At 49.7% G+C, this 21,240-nt stretch overlaps 1 protein-coding gene across 2 annotated transcripts in view; it reads right to left on the bottom strand.

Annotated features, from left to right (window-relative positions):
- The window catches only part of LOC146859819 (uncharacterized), a 518,852-nt gene that overhangs the window by 242,981 nt on the left and 254,631 nt on the right, over nucleotides 1-21,240 (bottom strand). For both annotated transcript variants that reach the window (XM_085643565.1, XM_085643566.1), the window contains 2 exons: nucleotides 11,450-11,559; nucleotides 9,297-9,465 (listed from right to left, as the gene is read on the bottom strand). In XM_085643565.1, coding sequence (XP_085499691.1) covers nucleotides 9,297-9,465; nucleotides 11,450-11,559 — 279 coding nt within the window. The remainder of the gene's footprint in view (nucleotides 1-9,296; nucleotides 9,466-11,449; nucleotides 11,560-21,240) is intronic.

Here is a 21,240-nt window from a genome sequence, read left to right on the forward strand (position 1 = left end):
AAAATTCCCAATCCTTTTTAATGCTATTTCCCTACAAAAAAAAAGAAAAAACATTAAACTCCTTTTCCATCAAAGTCCTAATTTCTCACACTCAAACTCCAGAATGCTAAAAATAGGGAGAGCAGACACATAAAGCCACAAGTTCCCCACCTAATATTCCTAATTGCAACATCCTACACCACTCTCTGTTTTGTTCTATCCCAGACATTCAGCCTGCAAGGGCATTGTGTTTGTGTCAGGGTACAGGGCCTCTAAGGGTGGCACAATAAGTGCTGCAGCCCTTAGGGGCCTTCCCTGGTCACAAGGCCCCGGGTACCTAGTGTACCATTTACCAGGGGCTGACATGTGGCCAGGGTTTGCCAATTTGGGTTTTAGGTTTCAGCACAGTTTTTAGGGAAGGAACATAGGCCCTGGGCACCTGATTGGCAGGAGCCCAGGGCACACTCAGTCAAAGTACATTCAGCAATTCATCAAAAAGTGGAGGCATACCATGCAAGAATGATGGCACTTTCTCACAACACTCAGGCCATGTTTAGTGCCATGATAACGAGCCAGGTCTGGTGGCTCAGTGGACTAATGCATCCACTGAAGGAGCTTGTGTTCGACCCCATTGTCACAGGTTCAAATTCCAGCGGGTTCACTCATCCATCTGAGGTCAATAAAATGAGTACCATTGAGTTGGGTAACAATAAACATCTGTTATTCAGCGGCAGGTTGCCTCTGGGAGAACGTGCGCGCACTTTACAACTACACATGTGAGGCTATGTTATGTTAGGATACCTGTACAATGCCTACCAATAGCAGCTTGGGACGCTGTGCGGCAAACGTGCTTCTCGCCATGCCTAGATGTATCCTTGCGCTGAGGCCTCCCCCACTTGTGCCAAAGGAACTTCCTCCGCGCCTCTTGCACTTCTTCTGCACTACCCCTCTTATCTCCTCCTGCACCCCTCCCAACCAGCATTCTCCCAGCCCTCACTGCACATACCACCATTGCACCCCGGTGCACTGTACACACACCAATTGCACCCCAAGATGCTTCTCCCTCATCACGCACCCTCTAATGTCCCCTAGTGCATTCCCGAATCCGTCCACACTGGCCCCCAACCACGCTCCCCACTGGCACACCACACACACAATTCCCACAAGACAACACCACGCACAACACTCACTCTCCCCTCACTTGCCTTCTCATCAACACCGACTCAAAGAGAATATCAACTGCTCTATTACCTTAGCAAATACCAGCAACAGCCTAGAACACATGGATTTCAAACTGAGCACTCTAGGAGGAGCTGGACTATAGCAGCCTTACTTACCAAGATCCAACTTTGGCATCATCCTCTCAGATCTCATTGATTGAGCTTGCATCCAACTCTTTCATACTACTAGGAGACCTCAGCACACTGCCAACCTCCTGGAAGACCTGACCATACTAGGGCTGCCCCAATGAGTGAACGGCACCAACCAAGTTACAAGACACCTCGTCAACCCCGTAATAACCAACTTATCCAACGTCACAGTCGACAATGCCACCCGGTCCTCTAGACTGGCCACTTCTTCAACCTCTTCGGCCTGAACCTGCCCAACCAGCTCAGACCCCAACACACACAGGTTCTGGGACAACTGGAACAAGATTCCCAAAGAATCTGGACTTCTGAGCTACAGTCACAAAGCCCGTCCCACCACCACGACCTTACACGCTACATCAAGCACTGTTATTAATGAATCACCTCCTGCGCAGACTCCCTGGCTCAGCTAAAAAAAAACACACCTCCACCACTCGATCCAAGCCAAAAGCAAGCTGGTACATGAAAGACCTCAGACTCACCAAGCTTCTCTGCAAAAAGCTGGCACACTGATGACAATAGAGAACAGATATACCTACCTACAGATCAGGTTTCCGGATCTACCTCCAGCGAGTCAGCGCTATCAAGCGCAATCAATCAATCAAGGAAATTTGAATAGCGCACTACTCACCCGTGAGTAGCCTCCTGAAGGTTAGTAGGTCTTGGGTCTGCCGTAGAAGGATGGGGAGGGTGTTCCAGGTCTTGGCGGTGAGGTAGGAGAACGATTTGCCGCCAGAGGTCGCTCTTCGGATGCGGAGGACGGTAGCAAGGGCGCGGTCGGCAGTGGGGAGCTGGCGGTTCAGGGTGTAGAAGGTGAGTCGTATGTTGAGGTATGCTGGTCCGGTGTCGTGGAGTGCCTTGTGTGCTTGGGTGAGGAGCTTGAAGGGAATCCTCTTGTCGACGGGCAGCCAGTGCATGTCTCCCAGGTGGGGTGTGATGTAGCTGTGTCGAGGATCAGGCAGGCAGAGGCGTTCTGTATGCGTTGTAGTTGTTTCAGCAGTATGGCCGGGGCTCCTGCATAGAGGGCGTTTGCGTAGTCCAGCCTGCTCGGACGAGGGCCTGGGTGACCGATCTTCTTGTGTTGGTGGGGATCCACTTGTAGATCTTGCGGAGCATGCAGAGGGTGTTGAAGCAGGAGGATGAGACGGCATTGACATGCTTGGTCATGGAGACCGTTGAGTCAAGGATGAACCCTAGGTTGCGTGCGTGGTCGGTGGGTTTCGGTGTTGTTCCCAGGGCGATCAGCCACCAGGAGTCGTCCCAGGCTGAGGGGGTGGAGCCGTGGATGAGGACCTCCGTCTTGTCCGAGTTCAGCTTCACGCGGCTGTTCTTCATCCATTCGGCGACTGCTTTCTTTCCTTCGTGGAGGTTGGTTTTAGGCGGTGAGGGAGAGGGTCAGCTGTGTGTCGTCGGCGTACGAGATGATGTTGAGGTCGTGCAGTCTAGCGACGTGAGCGAGCGGGGCCATGTAGATGTTGAACAATGTCGGGCTGAGGGATGATCCTTGGGGTACGCCGCAGATCTTGGAGGCTTCGGAAAGGGGGGAGGCAGACGCTCTGGGTTCTGCCGGAGAGGAAGGAGGTGATCCATTCCCGAGCCTTGTCTCGGATCCCTGAATTATGGAGGTGTGTGCGTAGGGTGCGGTGGCAGACCGCGTCGAAGGCAGCTGATAGCGCACGGTACTCATCCAAAACAACATTGACACCACGAAAGAAATCGCCTTACTCAAGGAATTCACTTCCCCTGTTGCCTGCCCCACAATTATCACCCCTCACTGGATCTCTGCATTCAGTTTTCCCACTACTCCACCAAATTAATATCATCTACAATAACTTTGTATCTCAAACGAACATTTCCACCCTTGCAGCCCTCCACCCCAATGACTCCTCGGAAACTGCTGGCCTGCTTGCCAACCATTCAATCCAACTAGTCACCACCGACACCATGCGCTTGATCCACTCAGGTGCCCCATTGGATTCTCGCCCACACTTCATCTTCACCTAAGAACTCGACCACATCAGCATGGACCTCAATCCTATCCTCAATTACTCTCACACAAAGCCACCTTCCCAGACTCCTTGAAACATGCCACAATCTTACTGCTGTACAAAAGGGGGTGGTGATGGACGGAGCATCAGAACCAATCAAACACTCACACCCAGTCAACTGATCTGGGTTTGATCCATCACCGTTCTTTAGCCCACTCTGCCACCGCAGTTCAGACATGGCCATATGCAAATCAGTCTGACCCTGTGCCTCATGGGAACAGTCCAGCCCGAACTGCCAAGCCATGCCTTCCCTGGACCGGAAACAAGCTTCCTAGGACCGGTTTCTGGCATTTCAGCCGTCTTCAGCCAGGCTTGCTTGAATCCAGTGGCAAAGTGAGCAAGGGACTCACGTCTGAGCATACCCTGACAACTTATGGCGAACAAAACGGTACAAAAGGGGGTGGTGATGGACGGAGCATCAGAACCAATCAAACACTCACACCCAGTCAACAGATCTGGGTTTGATCCATCACCGTTCTTTAGCCCACTCTGCCACCCCAGTTCAGACATGGCCATATGCAAATCAGTCTGACCCTGTGCCTCATGGGAACAGTCCAGCCCAACTGCCAAGCCATGCCTTCCCTGGACCGGAAACAAGCTTCCTAGGACGGGTTTCTGGCATTTCAGCCGTCTTCAGCCAGGCTTGCTTGAATCCAGTGGCAAAGTGAGCAAGGGACTCACGTCTGAGCATACCCTGCCATTTTATGGTGAACAAAGCGGTACAAAAGGGGGTGGTGATGGACGGAGCATCAGAACCAATCAAACACTCACACCCAGTCAACAGATCTGGGTTTGACCCATCACCGTTCTTTAGCCCACTCTGCCACCCCAGTTCAGACATGGCCATATGCAAATCAGTCTGACCCTGTGCCTCATGGGAACAGTCCAGCCCGAACTGCCAAGCCATGCCTTCCCTGGACCGGAAACAAGCTTCCTAGGACCGGTTTCTGGCATTTCAGCCGTCTTCAGCCAGGCTTGCTTGAATCCAGTGGCAAAGTGAGCAAGGGACTCACGTCTGAGCATACCCTGCCAACTTATGGCGAACAAAGCTGTACAAAAGGGGGTGGTGATGGACGGAGCATCAGAACCTATCAAACACTCACACCCAGTCAACAGATCTGGGTTTGATCCATCACCGTTCTTTAGCCCACTCTGCCACCCCAGATCAGACATGGCCATATGCAAATCAGTCTGACCCTGTGCCTCATGGGAACAGTCTAGCCCGAACTGCCAAGCCATGCCTTCCCTGGACAGGAAACAAGCTTCCTAGGAGCGGTTTCTGGCATTTCACCCATCTTCATCCAGGCTTGCTTGAATCCAGTGGCAAAGTGAGCAAGGGACTCACGTCTGAGCATACCCTGCCAACTTATGGCGAACAAAGCGGTACAAAAGGGGGTGGTGATGGACGGAGCATCAGAACCAATCAAACACTCACACCCAGTCAACAGATCTGGGTTTGATCCACCACCGTTCTTTAGCCCACTCTGCCACCCCAGTTTAGACATGGCCATATGCAAATCAGTCTGACCCTGTGCCTCATGGGAACAGTCTAGCCCGAACTGCCAAGCCATGCCTTCCCTGGACAGGAAACAAGCTTCCTAGGAGCGGTTTCTGGCATTTCACCCATCTTCAGCCAGGCTTGCTTGAATCCAGTGGCAAAGTGAGCAAGGGACTCACGTCTGAGCATACCCTGCCAACTTATGGCGAACAAAGCGGTACAAAAGGGGGTGGTGATGGACGGAGCATCAGAACCAATCAAACACTCACACCCAGTCAACAGATTTGGGTTTGATCCATCACCGTTCTTTAGCCCACTCTGCCACCCCAGTTCAGACATGGCCATATGCAAATCAGTCTGACCCTGTGCCTCATGGGAACAGTCCAGCCCGAACTGCCAAGCCATGCCTTCCCTGGACTGCTGGCATGCTGCATAGAATATGGTAACGGACTACTAACCGGACTACCTAAGAACTGCCTAAACTCTCTCAAAACCATCTTGTGTTTGCAGCCAGGCGGATCACTCACACAATAGAATTTTACAGAATTGTTCCGTTTCTTTAACCCAAGTAGTAGTTAACACTGGAGATTGGACTTAATTCATCCCCTATCTCAAACAAAGTGTCCAGTAAAAATTGCAAATCTAACCAACGTCTTAAAATTCCATGTTTAAAAAAAAAGTCTACTATAAAGCACACTTTTATCCAGGCACTCACCCATGATCTAGAATGGCCACTTAACCCATTTAAGACTTGCTCCCTAACCGCAAATCTTCAGAGCCAAACATATTAAACTTATCCCTAATATCATTCACTTTGATTATGACTGCTGATGGAGAATTCCCACTGTTTCACTGCTGATGTAATGGAGCTGACCTCCAATGTATAATCTAGTCAGTTACACTACTAGAAACATTACGTCAATTTCGAATTACAATGCAGAGGTTCAAGTGAGATCCACGTCTCCCTTACATACTGGCCACACCATCCTCCTGTGATCTTTTCTACACCTGCAGTTTATTACAAATATATATGTAAGTTACTAGTGTATTATTGCTCTATTAATGTTTTGTCACTGTTGACTACAAATGTATATCTTAAGTACCCTAGAGCAGTGATTGCCAAACATTTTAGAACCACGACCCACTTTTTTAAACAGAATTTCACGACCCACCTAGCTTTAGTGGACATGAGGTGGGCGATTTTTTTATGTAACTAAAGCATTGCGTTGTAGCGTTCTGTCAGGTACAGGCAGCACATTTCCCATTGAAATGGCCACTAAAATTGCACAAATAAACAGTTTTACTGCTAAAACTATTTTACACTAAATGTATAATATGTGGAAATCGGGTTTCAGTGACTATCACTTGTGTATCACCAAGTAAAGGATTTTTATTTGTTTTGGTCCTATTAAAATCTTTGTTTCTATTACACTTCAGAATCCCATAAAATGGGATTCATGTTTGCTTTCCTAACTGCTGAATGCTTACAGTTAATTTACAGGCATTTATATATTGCTGCATGCCCCCAAAAAATGACATCTTGCAGCTCTACCTTTCAAACACCTGTACCCCAGCAAGAATGTCACATCATTCGCTTAACTTTTCTTTCCCCAACTGCAAAGCAAGAGGAGTTCGTAAATATCAATCCCCATGTTAAAAAAGCAGCAAATTTCTAGGTGACATAGCCCTGTCTTTGTAGTGCAGCAAACGTGACACAATAAATATAGAATTTAAAGACATCTTTATTTCTAATTTGCACTTTTACAGCCCACCAAAATTTGTCTCACGACCCACAGGTTGGGAACCACTGCCCTACAGTAACAGTGCTGCCAAATGTATATAAGACTTCACTTGCATCACTGATGTAATTTTACATCACTTCACTTGCAGATCATGTGCACGTTGCTATTCTATTTTCCTCCGTTGTAAAACGGTCATTCTGCGGGCTATAGCAGCCCTATAAAAAAAGAACATTTAGAATAAAAAGGTTTTTTTAAAAATTGGAGTCTCAAGTCTTGTATGTCTCCTGATCAGTTGAAACACCTGCCATTGAGAAGGTCATCTGGTTATAAGGCTTTAAGACTGTCAGTGACGCTAAAGAGAAAGTGGATGACTCAGTCTTTTCAATTTGCTGAGGTCCGAACAATCGTTCTTCTGCTTTCAAAGGTGCTTTTCATAGGGTTCCTAAGGGGAGGAAGATCTGTACCTGGTACTCCTTTTGCAACAAACACGAGAGCAAGAGCTCTCCATTAAGGTAAATGTAACCTTCCGTGACTGTTTCTTCCTCAGAGTGTACAGATGCCTCTTCAAATCACAGTTCATCAGTCCATGGCTGTTACAGAGGCAACAAAGGCAAAAGGGATGATGATCTGTAACAGATATGTACCTCCTACAGTGCTGAAAGCCTGCACACTTGAAGATGACAAATCAAGAAAGAGTAATCAAGAAAAAAAGCAAGATAAAGCAAAACTCTGCTCAAAACACTTAAAACAAAAGTCAGATCATGTTGATAAATCTTACCAACTTTGAGTCCTGTGTCTCTTGGGCAGTCGCAGCACGTGCAGGTAAGAGCAGTGGAGCGGTGCCACCGCTCTTACCTGCACGGGCCGCGGCTGGTCTTTGGGAAAAAGGCAGTGAAGTCAGTGGTGTACGTAATGTCACTGTTGGATATATGAGAATTCTAGATTCAGTGAAGCGCATGGGAGGGAATTCCACTAAAAGTAAACTAACCTAATATCCATTACAGAAATAGTCCTTAAAAATGACAGGTTCATTTTGGAAAGACGTTCTTGCGCAAGGATTGTGGATGCAGGTCTACCTAAAAACACTCAAGATTGCAGCATGCGAAGACACAGGGCAAGAAAAGAGATCTGCCTGCAGGGCTTGTAATTCCTGAATGTCACAGACTAGCAATAAACAGGGAAGATTGCAGCATGCGAAGACACAGGGCAAGAAAAGAGATCTGCCTGCAGGGCTTGTGATTCCCGAATGTCACAGACTAGCAGTAAACAGGGAAGAGTGCAGCATGCGAAGACACAGGGCAAGAAAAGAGATCAGCCTGCAGGACTTGTGATTCCCGAATGTCACAGACTAGCAATAAACAGGGAAGATTGCAGCATGCGAAGACACAGGGCAAGAAAAGAGATCTGTCTGCAGGGCTTGTGATTCCCGAATGTCACAGACTAGCAATAAACAGGGAAGAGTGCAGCATGCGAAGACACAGGGCAAGAAAAGAGATCTGCCTGCAGGGCTTGTGATTCCCGAATGTCACAGACTAGCAGTAAACTGGGAAGAGTGCAGCATGCGAAGACAACAGGGTAAGAAAAGAGATCTGCCTGCAGGGCTTGTGATTCCCGAATGTCACAGACTAGCAGTAAACAGGGAAGAGTGCAGCATGCGAAGACAACAGGGTAAGAAAAGAGATCTGCCTGCAGGGCTTGTGATTCCCGAATGTCACAGACTAGCAGTAAACAGGGAAGAGTGCAGCATGCGAAGACAACAGGGTAAGAAAAGAGATCTGCTTGCAGGGCTTGTGATTCCCGAATGTCACAGACTAGCAGTAAACAGGGAAGCGTGCAGCATGCGAAGACACGGGGCAAGAAAAGAGATCTGCCTGCAGGGCTTGTGATTCCCGAATGTCACAGACTAGCAATAAACAGGAAAGAGTGCAGCAGGTGAAGACACAGGGCAAGGAAAGAGATCTGCCTGCAGAGCTTGTGATTCCCGAATGTCACAGACTAGCAATAAACAGGGAAGAGTGCAGCATGCGAAGACACAGGGCAAGAAAAGAGATCTGCCTGCAGGGCTTGTGATTCCAGAATGTCACAGACTAGCAGTAAACAGGGAAGAGTGCAGCATGCGAAGACATGGGGCAAGAAAAGAGATCTGCCTGCAGGGCTTGTGATTCCCGAATGTCACAGACTAGCAGTAAACAGGGAAGAGTGCAGCAGGTGAAGACACGGGGCAAGAAAAGAGATCTGCCTGCAGGGCTTGTGATTCCCGAATGTCACAGACTAGCAATAAACAGGAAAGAGTGCAGCAGGTGAAGACACGGGGCAAGAAAAGAGATCTGCCTGCAGGGCTTGTGATTCCCGAATGTCACAGACTAGCAGTAAACAGGGAAGAGTGCAGCATGCGAAGACACGGGGCAAGAAAAGAGATCTGCCTGCAGGGCTTGTGATTCCCGAATGTCACAGACTAGCAGTAAACAGGGAAGAGTGCAGCATGCGAAGACACAGGGTAAGAAAAGAGATCTGCCTGCAGGGCTTGTGATTCCCGAATGTCACAGACTAGCAATAAACAGGAAAGAGTGAAGCTAATTTGCTTCTGTGGCAATTTAAACATCACATTTTAAAAACAAATACTGTAATCTAAAAGATAAAGCTCTAAAACAATGTCATTTACCTGCAGTTCAATTTGAGAATTCTTTTCAATAAGTTCTCTGTTTAAAACTGTTTGTTCTTCAGCTGAGTGCCTCAAAATATTAATCTGCTCCATTTTGCCAGCTGTTTCCAAAAGCTTTTGCTCCTTTTCCATGAGCGAAGTTTCCAGAAATATTTTTCGGTCATTTAACCTGCAATACCAAAATACATTTAAAACAAGGCAATTATTTTTTAATCTCCCTAAAGAGTCAGTCAAAAGAATTAAATGAATCTACACATTAAAGCGGACTTACGTTATGCGGGCAATTCTCCTCTTCATCGTTACCTATGAAACTTCTGATTTCATGCTCTGCACTAAATTTACGGGTTCTACGCTCTGAACATGGTTTCTGCTCTTACTAAGTAAGTTAACTGTATTCCTCAACCTAGGCAGTTATTTGACTGCTCAAGGCCATCAACATTATGCCATTTCTGTGCGTTCAGAAATCCTCAACACTATCTAAACCAAACACAAGAGTTCTGATAGTGACTTTTATGCGGTGTGAATCCACATGAATTGCAAACATGTCCAGGGTGGAGTGGCCCTTATTCTTTTGGACAGAAAAGAAATAAACTTAGGTGTGGAGGTACCATGCCCCCTGACCACAATACCAGTACTACTTTTAATCTCTGATTTTGCCACCCGTTTCAATAGGGTGGTAGAGATTGACTCATGAAAGCGACTTCTGAATTCTCAATGCAGATTTTTGCTCAGAGTTTGGAGTTTCTGCTCTAATCAGTTTCTAATCTACAACAATATTCTTTGTTTCAGAAGTCAACAGTAAGGTCAGATTTAACAAAGTGACCGTGTTCTTTCACTTTGGGTTTCCAGACAACCTGCATAGAGATAGAGCAGCCCCCAGGGCTTTTGAAGACTAGTCTGATTATTTCTTCTGAAATAAACAACTCTGCTTCTTGACTGTCAGTGCCAAAGGCATCTTCCATCAGTTTAAATTTACAGAGGTCAGTGTGACCTTTGATAGGCCATATACAGATTTAAAGGGATGTCTAGTCACAAAAAGTGTTCTTAAAATGCTGAAATCATCTTTGTTATTATTTTATTTAACAAATACTTGCCAACGGGTTCACATATAAAGTGCTGTCAACCAGATATCTAGGCGCTGCTTATTCAACTATATTACTGAACATCATTCATATCGGCTTTTAAATGTGCTGGTCCCGTATTAGCTTTGTTATTTTGATAAGGTGCTTGGCTAATACCTAGAAAGCAAAAATTGTGTCCTTCGGTGCAACTCACCATTGCTTCCAGTCTTTATACCCAGAAAGTAAAGCTTTTGGACATTTTGCAAAACCGACACGCTTTTTAAAACTGTAGTAACTTTATACAGCATGTCTACATGCCTTTAAAACAGATTTTAACCCCTTCCATGCTCATGACGGAACGGTTCCGTCATGAGCCACGGTTGAGCTGTGCTCATGACGGAACCGTTCCGTCATGAGCCCGCCCGCGCTCGAACCCTTCAGCACCGCGGCGGAATTCGCCCAGCGCTGAAGGGGTTAAGTCAGGAAAATATGGCAAATTAACTGTAAACATTGAGCATGCTTATAATTATAATTTTTTTCACTTTAAATAAAGACATTTAAAATCTATTCTGTGGATATACAATTTTCTTGGACGATTTGGCTATTTTCCATAGATTTTCACATATTTTTCTACAAATGTGGACTGTTAATGGGAGAGACATTGTTTCGATTAACTGATAACTGATGTAAAGGGAAAAGGTGTGGCGCAGCGGCCAGGGTGACTGACTCCGGAACCCAGGGGCTCACGGTTCGATCCCCGGCTCCAGCGGCAGATTAGCCCAGCACCATGTGACTCTGGGCAATAGCTTGCTTAATCTTCCCGACGGCCCCCAGCGCCTAGAAACCTTTACGGGTGATTGTTCGCGCTTTACAAATGTGGATTATTAAAGCAGAAGGCAAAGGTTACAAACTAAAACCAGTTACATTAACAGACAGAGGTTAATCAGCAGTGCAATGTGGCAGTACTGCAACATTCACCTTTCACATTTATTTAGGTACAACACTGCTCACCAAAACCCAGATACACTAATTATACCAATCTCAGCCTACCAACAGCTTGAGAGACAGCTGTAGCTATTTAATCAAGTTTACCCCTTCAGTTGCTCGTTGAGACTGGAGTTAAGAGCCTGGTGCATCTCTGTTTCTCGGCTGAACTGAGCACGCAGCTGCATCATCTGTGTCTGCAATCGCTCATTGTCGTTCTGTAATGAAATATAAACCAGTGTTACTGCAGTAGAGAGACAGCTCCTGAACAAACCCGCTTACTTATGACCTCCAACATGTCCATACACCCTAATTTGTCCAGATCCTAATGAACAAGTTACTTACCTTCGGTAACGATGTATCTGTAAGAAACATTAGTTAGTTAGATTCCTCACCTTAGAATATCCCCAGGCATCAGGCTAGATCCGGAAAGATTTTTCGTCAGCAATACCCCTTGCGCGTTGCTAGGCGTCGTCTGCGGCTCCGCATCCGTCGTCGGCATCGTGCGCCGGAATGACGCCGGAGTACTTAGACGCCGCCCTCACACGCTGACGTCAGTTCTTGTACATAGCTTTCCGCGCCAGGAACGCAGAGCCATGCAAGAGACCGACACTGGTGCCAAAAAAGACTAGGGCCCTGAAAAGGATAACCTTAACCCTAGATGTCGGTTCGCAGAATGGGGAGGATGGGTGGGTCGGTGAGGAATCTAACTAACTAATGTTTCTTACAGATACATCGTTATCGAAGGTAAGTAACTTGTTCATCTGAAAGAAACACGTTAGTTAGATTACTCACCTTAGAATAGATACCCCAGCAATACCAACCCTGGTGGTGGGTCTGCGAACCAAGATCACACCAGAAAGTCCTGGAGCACAGAACGGCCAAAGAAGCCATCTCTCTGGACTTGGCTGTCCAGGCAATAATGCTTGGCAAACGTGTGCAGCGAGGCCCACGTTGCTGCCTGACAAATGTCCTGCAAGGGGACTCCCCGACCCAGGGCAGTCGTCGTCGCCCGAGTGGAATGGGCCCTCAGCCCAACAGGAGGTTCCTTTTCAGCTAAGGAGTAACAAGCTTTGATGCACAAAACGACCCAACGAGAGAAGGTCCGCTTGTGCACCGCCCGCCACTTCTTAGCGCCCACGTAGCCAACGAAGAGTTGGTCGTCCACCCGGAACTGTTTTGTGCGGTCCAGATAGAAGGAGAGCGCACGTTTTGGGTCCAGACGGTGGAGCCTCTCCTCCTCTTTCGAGGGATGTGGAGGCGGAAAGAAGGTGAGCAGCGTAACAGACTGCCCGAGGTGAAAGGCAGTCACAACCTTAGGAAGGAAGGAAGGGCGAGTGCGGAGCACAACCTTGTCCGGATGAATAGAAAGGAAGGGAGGCTTAGAAGAGAGAGCCTGGAGCTCACTCACCCTTCTAGCAGAGGTGATGGCTACCAGGAAAGCAGTCTTAAGCGTCAACAGACGAAGAGGACAATTATGAAGTGGCTCAAAAGGAGCGCACATCAGATATGTCAAAACAAGATTCAAATCCCACTGAGGCATTACGAAAGGGACAGGAGGAAACATGTGAGTAATGCCCTTAAGGAATCGAGAAACAACACAGGATTTGAAAAGAGAAGGCTGATCAGGAAGCCAGAGGAAGGCAGAGATAGCAGAAAGATAACCTTTAAGAGTGCCCAGAGCAGAGCCCTGCTGGGCCAAAGAAAGAAGGAAGAGAAGATCCTCAGAATGAGGGGCGGAAAGGGGATTCACAGCCTTTGCTGTGCACCATGCCACAAATTTGTTCCACCTACAGGCGTATACCGTTTTAGTGGAGGGACGCCTGGCTGCCAGAATCACATCGCAGACTTCAGGAGGCAAGTCAAATGGCATGAACTGTCGCCGCTCAATCTCCACGCATGGAGGTGGGGACTGGACAGGTTCGGGTGGAGGACCGTCCCCTGCTGCTGCGACAGAAGGTCCTCCTGAAGAGGCAGTCGTATCGGGGGATCGATTGATAGACTGAATAGCTCGGGATACCAGTACCTTCGTGCCCAATCCGGAGCCACCAAGATGACTTGGGCCCGGTCGCGCCTGATCTTCTTCAGCACTCTGGGCAGAAGTGGTATAGGCGGAAAGGCGAACAACAGACCGCAACTCCACTCGCGACGAAACTCCAACGTGCAGAACTGCTGACATTGCGCGTTCTCTTCGGTGGCAAATAGATCTAACCAAGGCTCTCCCCACTGCCGAAAGAGGCCTTGCGCCACGTCCGAGTTGAGACGCCATTCGTGATCCATCATGCACCAGCAGGTTCAGAGAGCCCGCCAGATGTTGAACCACCAGGGTGATGCCTTGATGTTCCAGCCGTGTCCAGAGGCGCAGAGCCTCCTGACAAAGGATCCACGACCCCACCCGCCAGGTTTGTTGCAATACCACATGGCGGTGGTGTTGTCCGTGGACACCTGTACCACACTTCCCCAGACAATGGAAAGGAATGCCTTCAGTGCAAGTCGGATCGCTCTCAGCTCCAAAAGGTTGATATGGAGCCGAGACTCCGCCGGAGACAAGAGTCCTCTTATCTTCGCCTCCCCCATGTGGCCCCCGCATCCCAGGAGGGACGCATCCGTCACCACTACGTGCTCCGGGTGGGGTAGGGAGAGGGATCTGCTGCTGAACCAATCGCGGTTCGTGAGCCACCACTGCAACTGTTTTGCAGTGCCCTCCGAGATCAAGACATGGTCGGACAGGTTGCCCCGATGCTGGGCCCACTGAAACTTCAGGTCCCACTGCAGAGCCCGCATTCGCCACCTGGCGTCATGCACTAACAGGATGCAGGAGACCATCAGACCCAGAAGCCGCAGCTCCAACCTGACCGAAACCCGGGATAGAGGCTGAAAGATGGGAATCAGAGCCTGAATATCCCGGACCCGCTGCTCCGGACGATAATCCCAGAACTGCACCGAGTCCAGAACCACCCCGATGAAAAGGAGCTTCTGGGAGGGACTCAAATGTGACTTTGGCACGTTGATGGAGAACCCCAGCAAATGCAGGAGGTCGGCCGTAGTCTGGAGGTGGGAGACAACTTGTTGGGGCGAGCCCGCCTTCAACAGCCAGTCGTCGAGATAGGGGAAGACTGGAACCCCTGATCTGCGCAGATGAGCTGCGACCACCGCCATCACTTTCGTGAACACCCGAGGGGCACTGGTGAGGCCGGAGGGAAGCACCGTGAACTGAAAATGCTCCTGATCCACCGTGAACCGCAGGTAACGCCGGTGGGCCGGCAGGACGTGAATGTGAAAATAAGCGTCCTGCAAGTCCAAAGCTACCATCCAGTCTCCTGGATCCAGGGCAGCCAGAACCTGAGCTATGGTAAGCATCTTGAACCTCTCCTTCCGGAAGAAGGCGTTGAGGCTCCTGAGGTCCAAGATAGGGCGTAGGCCCCCTTTGCCCTTCTTGGGAACAATAAAGTAGTGGGAATAGCAACTACGACCTACTTCTGGACAAGGAAAGTGCTTGACGGCCCCCTTGGCCAAGAGGGCTGCAACTTCCTCCCGTAGAAGATTCAAGTGATCCCCCGACATGCGGTGGCATGGCTGGAGAGGTCGTCTCGAAGGGGAGGGAGTAGCCCCTTCGGACGATTTGCAGCACCCACCTGTCCGACGTGATGGAACGCCAGTGGAGCAGGTGATGGCGAACTCTGCCTCCCACTGGCGTGGAATGGGCCTGAAAGCACGGACTAGGAGGGCTTTGAGGCAGATGCTGCCTCAAAGCCCTCCTGACCGGCACGTTGACCCCCGGTACCGCCTCGGCGGAATCCGCAACCGCGTGCAGGTTGGTTCTGCGGCCGGTGGCTCGGCAGACGTGACGGGGCGCCCCTTCCTTGGCCACGAAAGGGACGAAAAGCGGAAGTTTGCGGTCGTGGCGCCGAGAGGCCCAAGGACTTGGACTTGGCCGTAGCCCGGGAGTCCTTGAAGCGCACCAGCGCACTATCCGCCTTTTCACCAAAAAGGCGAGTGCCATCAAAGGGCATATCCATGAGGACGCTCTGGACATCCCATGAGAAAGACGTGGACTGCAGCCAGACGTGGCGTCGGAGAGCCACCGTGGTTAACATAGCCCTACCCAGCGAGTCCATAATGTCTAGTCCACATCGAATAGCATGTTGTGCTGCATCCCGCCCGTCGGCAAGAGCCTGGGCGAGCCGCGTCCGGGCCTCCTCCGGACACTGGGGCAGCACGTCCTCCACCGTATCCCACAGAGAGTGAGAATAACGGTCCAAGAGGCAAGCGGTATTCAAGGACCATAGTCCCAAACTAAGGGAAGAGAACAGCTTCTTACCGAACTGTTCCAGCCTCTTGGATTCCCGATCCGGGGGAGCAGATGGGAAGGAGGATTGGGAAGTAGAGGCCTGGATAACCAGGCTCTCTGGCGTGGGGTGTTGGGACAGAAACTGGGGTCGCCCGGAGCAGGGCGGTAGCGCCGGGCCACGTTCCGATCCACAGGAGGTACTGTGGAGGGCTTGGACCAGGTGCCCTTCAGAACGTCCACTAGTGCCTCACTGAAATGTAGCAGAGGCTCCGAGGAGCTTTCTGACGGTTGAAGCACTTCAGTGAGGAGGTTAGTCCTCACGGCCACAGCAGGCAGCTCCAGCCCAAGGGCTTCGGCCGCCTTGCGCAGTCGCACGGAAAATGCATCACCTTCCTCCGAAGCCACAGTCGGAGGAGAGATGAAACCAGTTTCCGGGGAGGTGTCCAAACCACTGGCATCCCCCAGCTCATCTGCCCAGTTCTGAGATAAGTCGGCCTGCATGGCCAGAGGGTCCTCAGAACCCTCCCAGTCGCCCTAGTCATCCGATTCCTGATAAACAAGGGAAATCATCTGAGCCGGACAGTAGATGAAATTGTCATCTATCGGCGTCGGCTGCGGTGCCGGATGGTACCGCACCGGCGCCGGGCCTGGACCGGGGCTGAACCGGGGAACGGCGTCGTCCGGAGACGGCGCCGGGGGTGGAACCGGTGTCGGCGCCGGCGGAGGAGGCGTCGTGAGGTTGACCGGCACCGACTGAGATCCAGGCCTGGATCCCACGGGGACCTGCAGCGTCGGGACCGAAGTGGACGACGGCGCCGGGGCTGGAGCCGCCGTCTCGCTAGGCCGCCCATTCGAGCCCGCGGGGCCCGTAGGCGCGCCGGCAGGCGTCGACGGCGGAGCCAGGCCCCTCATGGCCGAGAGGAAGGCACTGATCTCCGCCAGAGTCGCGTCAGTCCCAGGGACCGGTGGGTATGGGGACGGACCGGCGAGGGGAGTCCGAAGAGCAGTGTCGTCTCTTGGACTTCTTACCATGCTTCGACCTACCCGAAGACTTGGAACCCGACGAGCGGTGATGGTGGCTGCGGCTCCGCGACCGGCCCTTCGACCTCCTCCTGGACCGGGATCTTGAACGGCACGGAGCAGAGTGTCGGAGCTCGAGAAGCTTGCGGGACCGCTCCCGCCTAGCCTTCGAGGTCAAGGCCTGGCAGTCGAGGCACGACTCCGCATCGTGGTCGGCCCCCAGGCAGTAAAGGCACCGGCGGTGTTGGTCTGTCACCGACATCAGTCGGTGACAGGAGTCACAGGCTTTAAATCCAGGCATCCTACCGGCACTAGTTCCAGTCGAGTAGACAAAAGAGTCCAAAAAGTTTTAGTCAAAAAGTGACTACAGGGGTAAGCTCTTCCGGATCGGCACTGTCTGGCGCGAAAAAAGAAGAACTGACGTCAGCGCGCGAGGGCGGCGTCTAAGTACTCCGACGACGTCACTCCGGCGCACGACGCCGACGATGGACGAGGAGCCGCAGAAGATGCCTAGCGACGCGCAAGGGGTATTGCTGACGAAAAATCTTTCTGGATCCAGCCTGACGCCTGGGGATATTCTAAGGTGAGGAATCTAACTAACGTGTTTCTTTCAGATATGCTTTTTACCATTTAACACTTACAAGTGAATATTCAAGTTCTGCTCATTTGGTTACAAATGTACCACACAATAAAATAATCCACTTTAAAGGTAATGTTATAACATGCTTTATTTATTCTTAAAAGTATTAAGCAGGGTAAAAGAAAAGTTCGCTCCAAAACAACTCTAGTATTCTTAATCCTAACTCCCTGCCGCCTTCACATCTGCTTTGGAATTGCCTGTGCACCGCAAACTGAACTAGAATGCTTCTCAAAAGGAAGGCTGCCATTTTACGTTTTTCTCTGAATGGACCTTTGTGGGAGTGTCCCCTGGCGTGCTTGTGTTCATGAGCCCCTGACCACCCTCCATGTGTGCATGTGCCCCCAGATCAATCCTCAACAACTATTTTCATCCAGTCCCCTATATACTTCTGACATGCAAGCTTGAAGTCAGGCACATACTGAGATGGGATGGCCGAGTGTTGCGAAAGAGGGCCTAAGACTACTGGATTCGCCATGACGATTTTAACATTTTGTCAATCTGTTTAAACAGATCTGTCAATTTGCTCTCCCACCTTCTTGAATTGCTAGCAAACTGGCTTCCCAGCCTATAAAGATGAGGGGACGGATGGCATATGTAACAGGAGGTTTCAAGCAAATAAACACCACAGAAATGTGAGTCCGAAACATGCTTTGGGCATGAACTAAACATCCTGTGAGTAATAATTACAACAAAATAATGTAGAGTAGTCCGTGTTGCTGCCTCACAAATGTTTGACAGGTTTATCTTTGAAAGGCTAACACGTACATGGAATCATTGGAATCCACTCAGCACTGATTAAAAAAGAGCAATAATTAAGTCTTGATCCAAGAATATTATTCAAGTCTATACCTTTTATATTTTGATGCAAACAGCAGTCAAAACATGTTTTGCTGAAGCTATTAGCAACAGAGATTTCTCAAGGTGTGCCATATACAATAACAATATTTGACCCTTCATAACCCAGTATCTACTTTAATCAAAAACTCTGAGCCAGGCATGGCGGCGGAGAAGGACACTGGTGGAGGCGGTATCTGCTGCATCTAGGGCACAGCGTATAGAGGTATTAGTTATTATTTTTCCCTCTTGGATCAATTCATTAGCCCTGTTCTTGTATTTTTCAGGGAGATGGTGCATGATGGCTTCTAACTCATCATAATGCGCCCTGTCGTATCTGGCCAATAGCGCTTGCGTGTTGGCGATACGCCATATGTTGGCGGCTTGTGACGCAGTGCGCTTCCCTGACGAGTCTAGGAGCTTGGACTCTTTGTCAGGTGGTGGTGCTTCGCCTGACGCCTGAGAATTTGAGCGCTTCCTAGCTGTAGATACCACTAGGGAACCCAATGGTGCAGGGCCTTTAATGTATGAAGGGTCTGTGGGGGCGGCTTTGTATTTTGTCTCTATACGAGGGTTTAAGACCCTGGCCCTGACTGGGTCTTTAAAAACCTCCGGTGCATGTTTAATCACTCCCTTTAACATAGGTAGAATGGCAGTAGACCTATGTGCATTGTCAAAGGTGTCTAGGAGGAAATCCTCCTCCACTGGGTCAGTATGTAACTCCACCCCGTGGTAGTGTGCCGCCCTTTGTAATAGGTGGTGAAAGCCTAAGGAATCTTCAGGTGGGGATGGCCTAGATGGGTAAAGGTCATCCTGTGGGACATCTGGGATGTCCGGATTGTTATAGTCGTCCCATGGGTCTGGAGATCCAGTAGGGGTGGGGTCTTGTGGCACATCTGCTGGATCATAATAAGGGTCTCCTAGACAAGGTTGGGGAACGATGAGGCAGGGGTGGAGAGGGTGGGGAGGGTGGAGGAGGTGGAGGAGGTGGGGAAGGCACTCTGAAAGGGGAGGTAGCAGTGTCTTTCCTCTTTGGAGGTGGAGCTGGTTTGTCCAAATGTCTCTTTTTTGAAGACAATGTCAAATGTCCAGTTTTTGGATCCTTGGTGAGTGTCTTTTGGAGAGGATCCGGTGTGAAAAGTTCTTGCGACACTGGTTGTTCGGTCGGCGCCGAAGTTTTCGGGGCTGACGGCTTTTTAGGCTTGTCTAAGCCGTGCTTCTTTGGGACCTCCGATTTTTTGGTCGGTGCCGAAGAAGGCTTCGGCACGGGAGTGTCGGTGCCGAGGGCCTTGTGATGTTTGGTCGGCACTGGAAGGGCAGGTTTCGACACCGAAGGCTTTGGTACTGGGTTCGGTGTAGAGATGGAGGCCGATCTTTTCTTCGGTGCCGAAGGGTGTTTTTCGGTACCGCTGGTAGGCTGGCTCGAGCCCGAGCTGCCGGAAGGCTTAATAGGCTTCTTTACCGGGCCCGAAGGTGGGGTGTGAGAAGCAGTATCCTTGGTCTTGCCTAGGCCCGAAGGCGAAGGTGTGACCGAAGCCTTTTTGGGTATCGGCGTGGGTGTGGGACGGCGTATTGTACCCACGACCCTCTGCGCCGGGGTGATGTCCTCCACATCTGAGTCGTCGGCCTCGAAAGCACTGACGAGGTCGTCGTCCTCTTCTTCGATGTTCTGCTGTCCCGGAGCTTCGACGTCGTCCCCGAAGATGTCGACTGGAGCGGAGGTCGAAAGAGTGCGCCATGTTGCGTCTAGCCCGTCGATCTCGAATAGTCTTTTTAGAGCGAAAAGACTTGCAGGCGGGACAGTCTCGGGCCTCGTGTTCAGGGGAGAGGCAGAGGTTGCACACCTCATGAAGATCGGTGTGGGGAAACTTGGACCCAAATCGAGGGCACTTCTTGAAGAGAGTTCTTTCCATCAGCCGAGACCGGAGCCGGAATAGGCCCGAAGGCCGCCGTCGACGACCGGAATCGAAGAAGTGCCAAAGAGAAGGTGATTAAGATGATTTATTATCTGAAGGAGCTCGATGAGCGAGGATTTTTGCGTCGATAGTTGAACTGGAAAAGTTCGGAACCGGAGCGCGAAGTATTACATCCGAGCCCGATGGCAGAAAAAAACAATCTGAGGATGGAGCCGAAGCCCATGCGCAATACGAACCAAAGGAGGAGTCACAGAAACTCGTGACTTCCAAAGACTTTCCAAGAGGAAAAACAAACTGCAAACATCCGGGCCCAACACCAGATGGCGATCTATGCACAGTGTATAATCTGCAGCTCATATGCCTCGAACCAGTGTGTTTTTTGATTCATACATTAGTGAGTAATCTAACCAAAGAAAGGTTCTCTTGCATATCTCTGGTGATTCAGCTTCTGCCAATCATAATCGAGGTAAAAGAAAAGGTAATGGTGCCACAACGTAGAGAGCCTTTGTAAACATTCTGGGAAAATAGCTCAAGATGAAGAGTAAACATCTATACTCCTAGAGATGATATCGGACAGTGAACCTAGATTTCTGCTGATGTGTTTCTTTGATTGGCATTTGGAAGTAGGCCATCTATTTGCATGGCTTCCACGACTTCAACTAAGGATTTAGAATCAGTGCAATGTTACTAGAATTCTTTGGCAAAAAACAGAAAATGGATAAAGTCATTTTCCTCTCTTCTTTTGTCAGGAGAACATCGCTTTGGAGAAATCAAATGTAATACTGGGGGGCATGAAAGGAGCACTAAAGGAAACTTTAGATCATAGGCCTACTTCGCAGCATACATTGGTCATGAATATTAAGGTTTCATTGATGGTGAAACTGAGCAATTCGTCCAAATGGAGATATGTTCTAATAGATTCTTATGGGATCTTTTTCTATCTCTGAACTGACAAGAGATGATTTAGAGCTCTGTTTCCGTAGAGAATGGAATCAAATTTGCTTTGAGGGAAGAGGTGTGACGCAGCGGCCAGGGCGGTTGATTCTGGAACCCGGAGGCTCATGGTTCGATCGCCGGCGGCAGATCAGCACTATATCACTCTGGGCAATAGCTCGGCTAATCTTCCCGACGGCCCGAAAGCTTTCTTTCGATTGGCCTCGTTAGCAATCTTATCTATAATATGAAAGAGTGAAGTCAT

Source organism: Triturus cristatus, chromosome 3_1 (assembly GCF_964204655.1).
Source record: "Triturus cristatus chromosome 3_1, aTriCri1.1, whole genome shotgun sequence".
Taxonomy (NCBI): domain Eukaryota; kingdom Metazoa; phylum Chordata; class Amphibia; order Caudata; family Salamandridae; genus Triturus; species Triturus cristatus.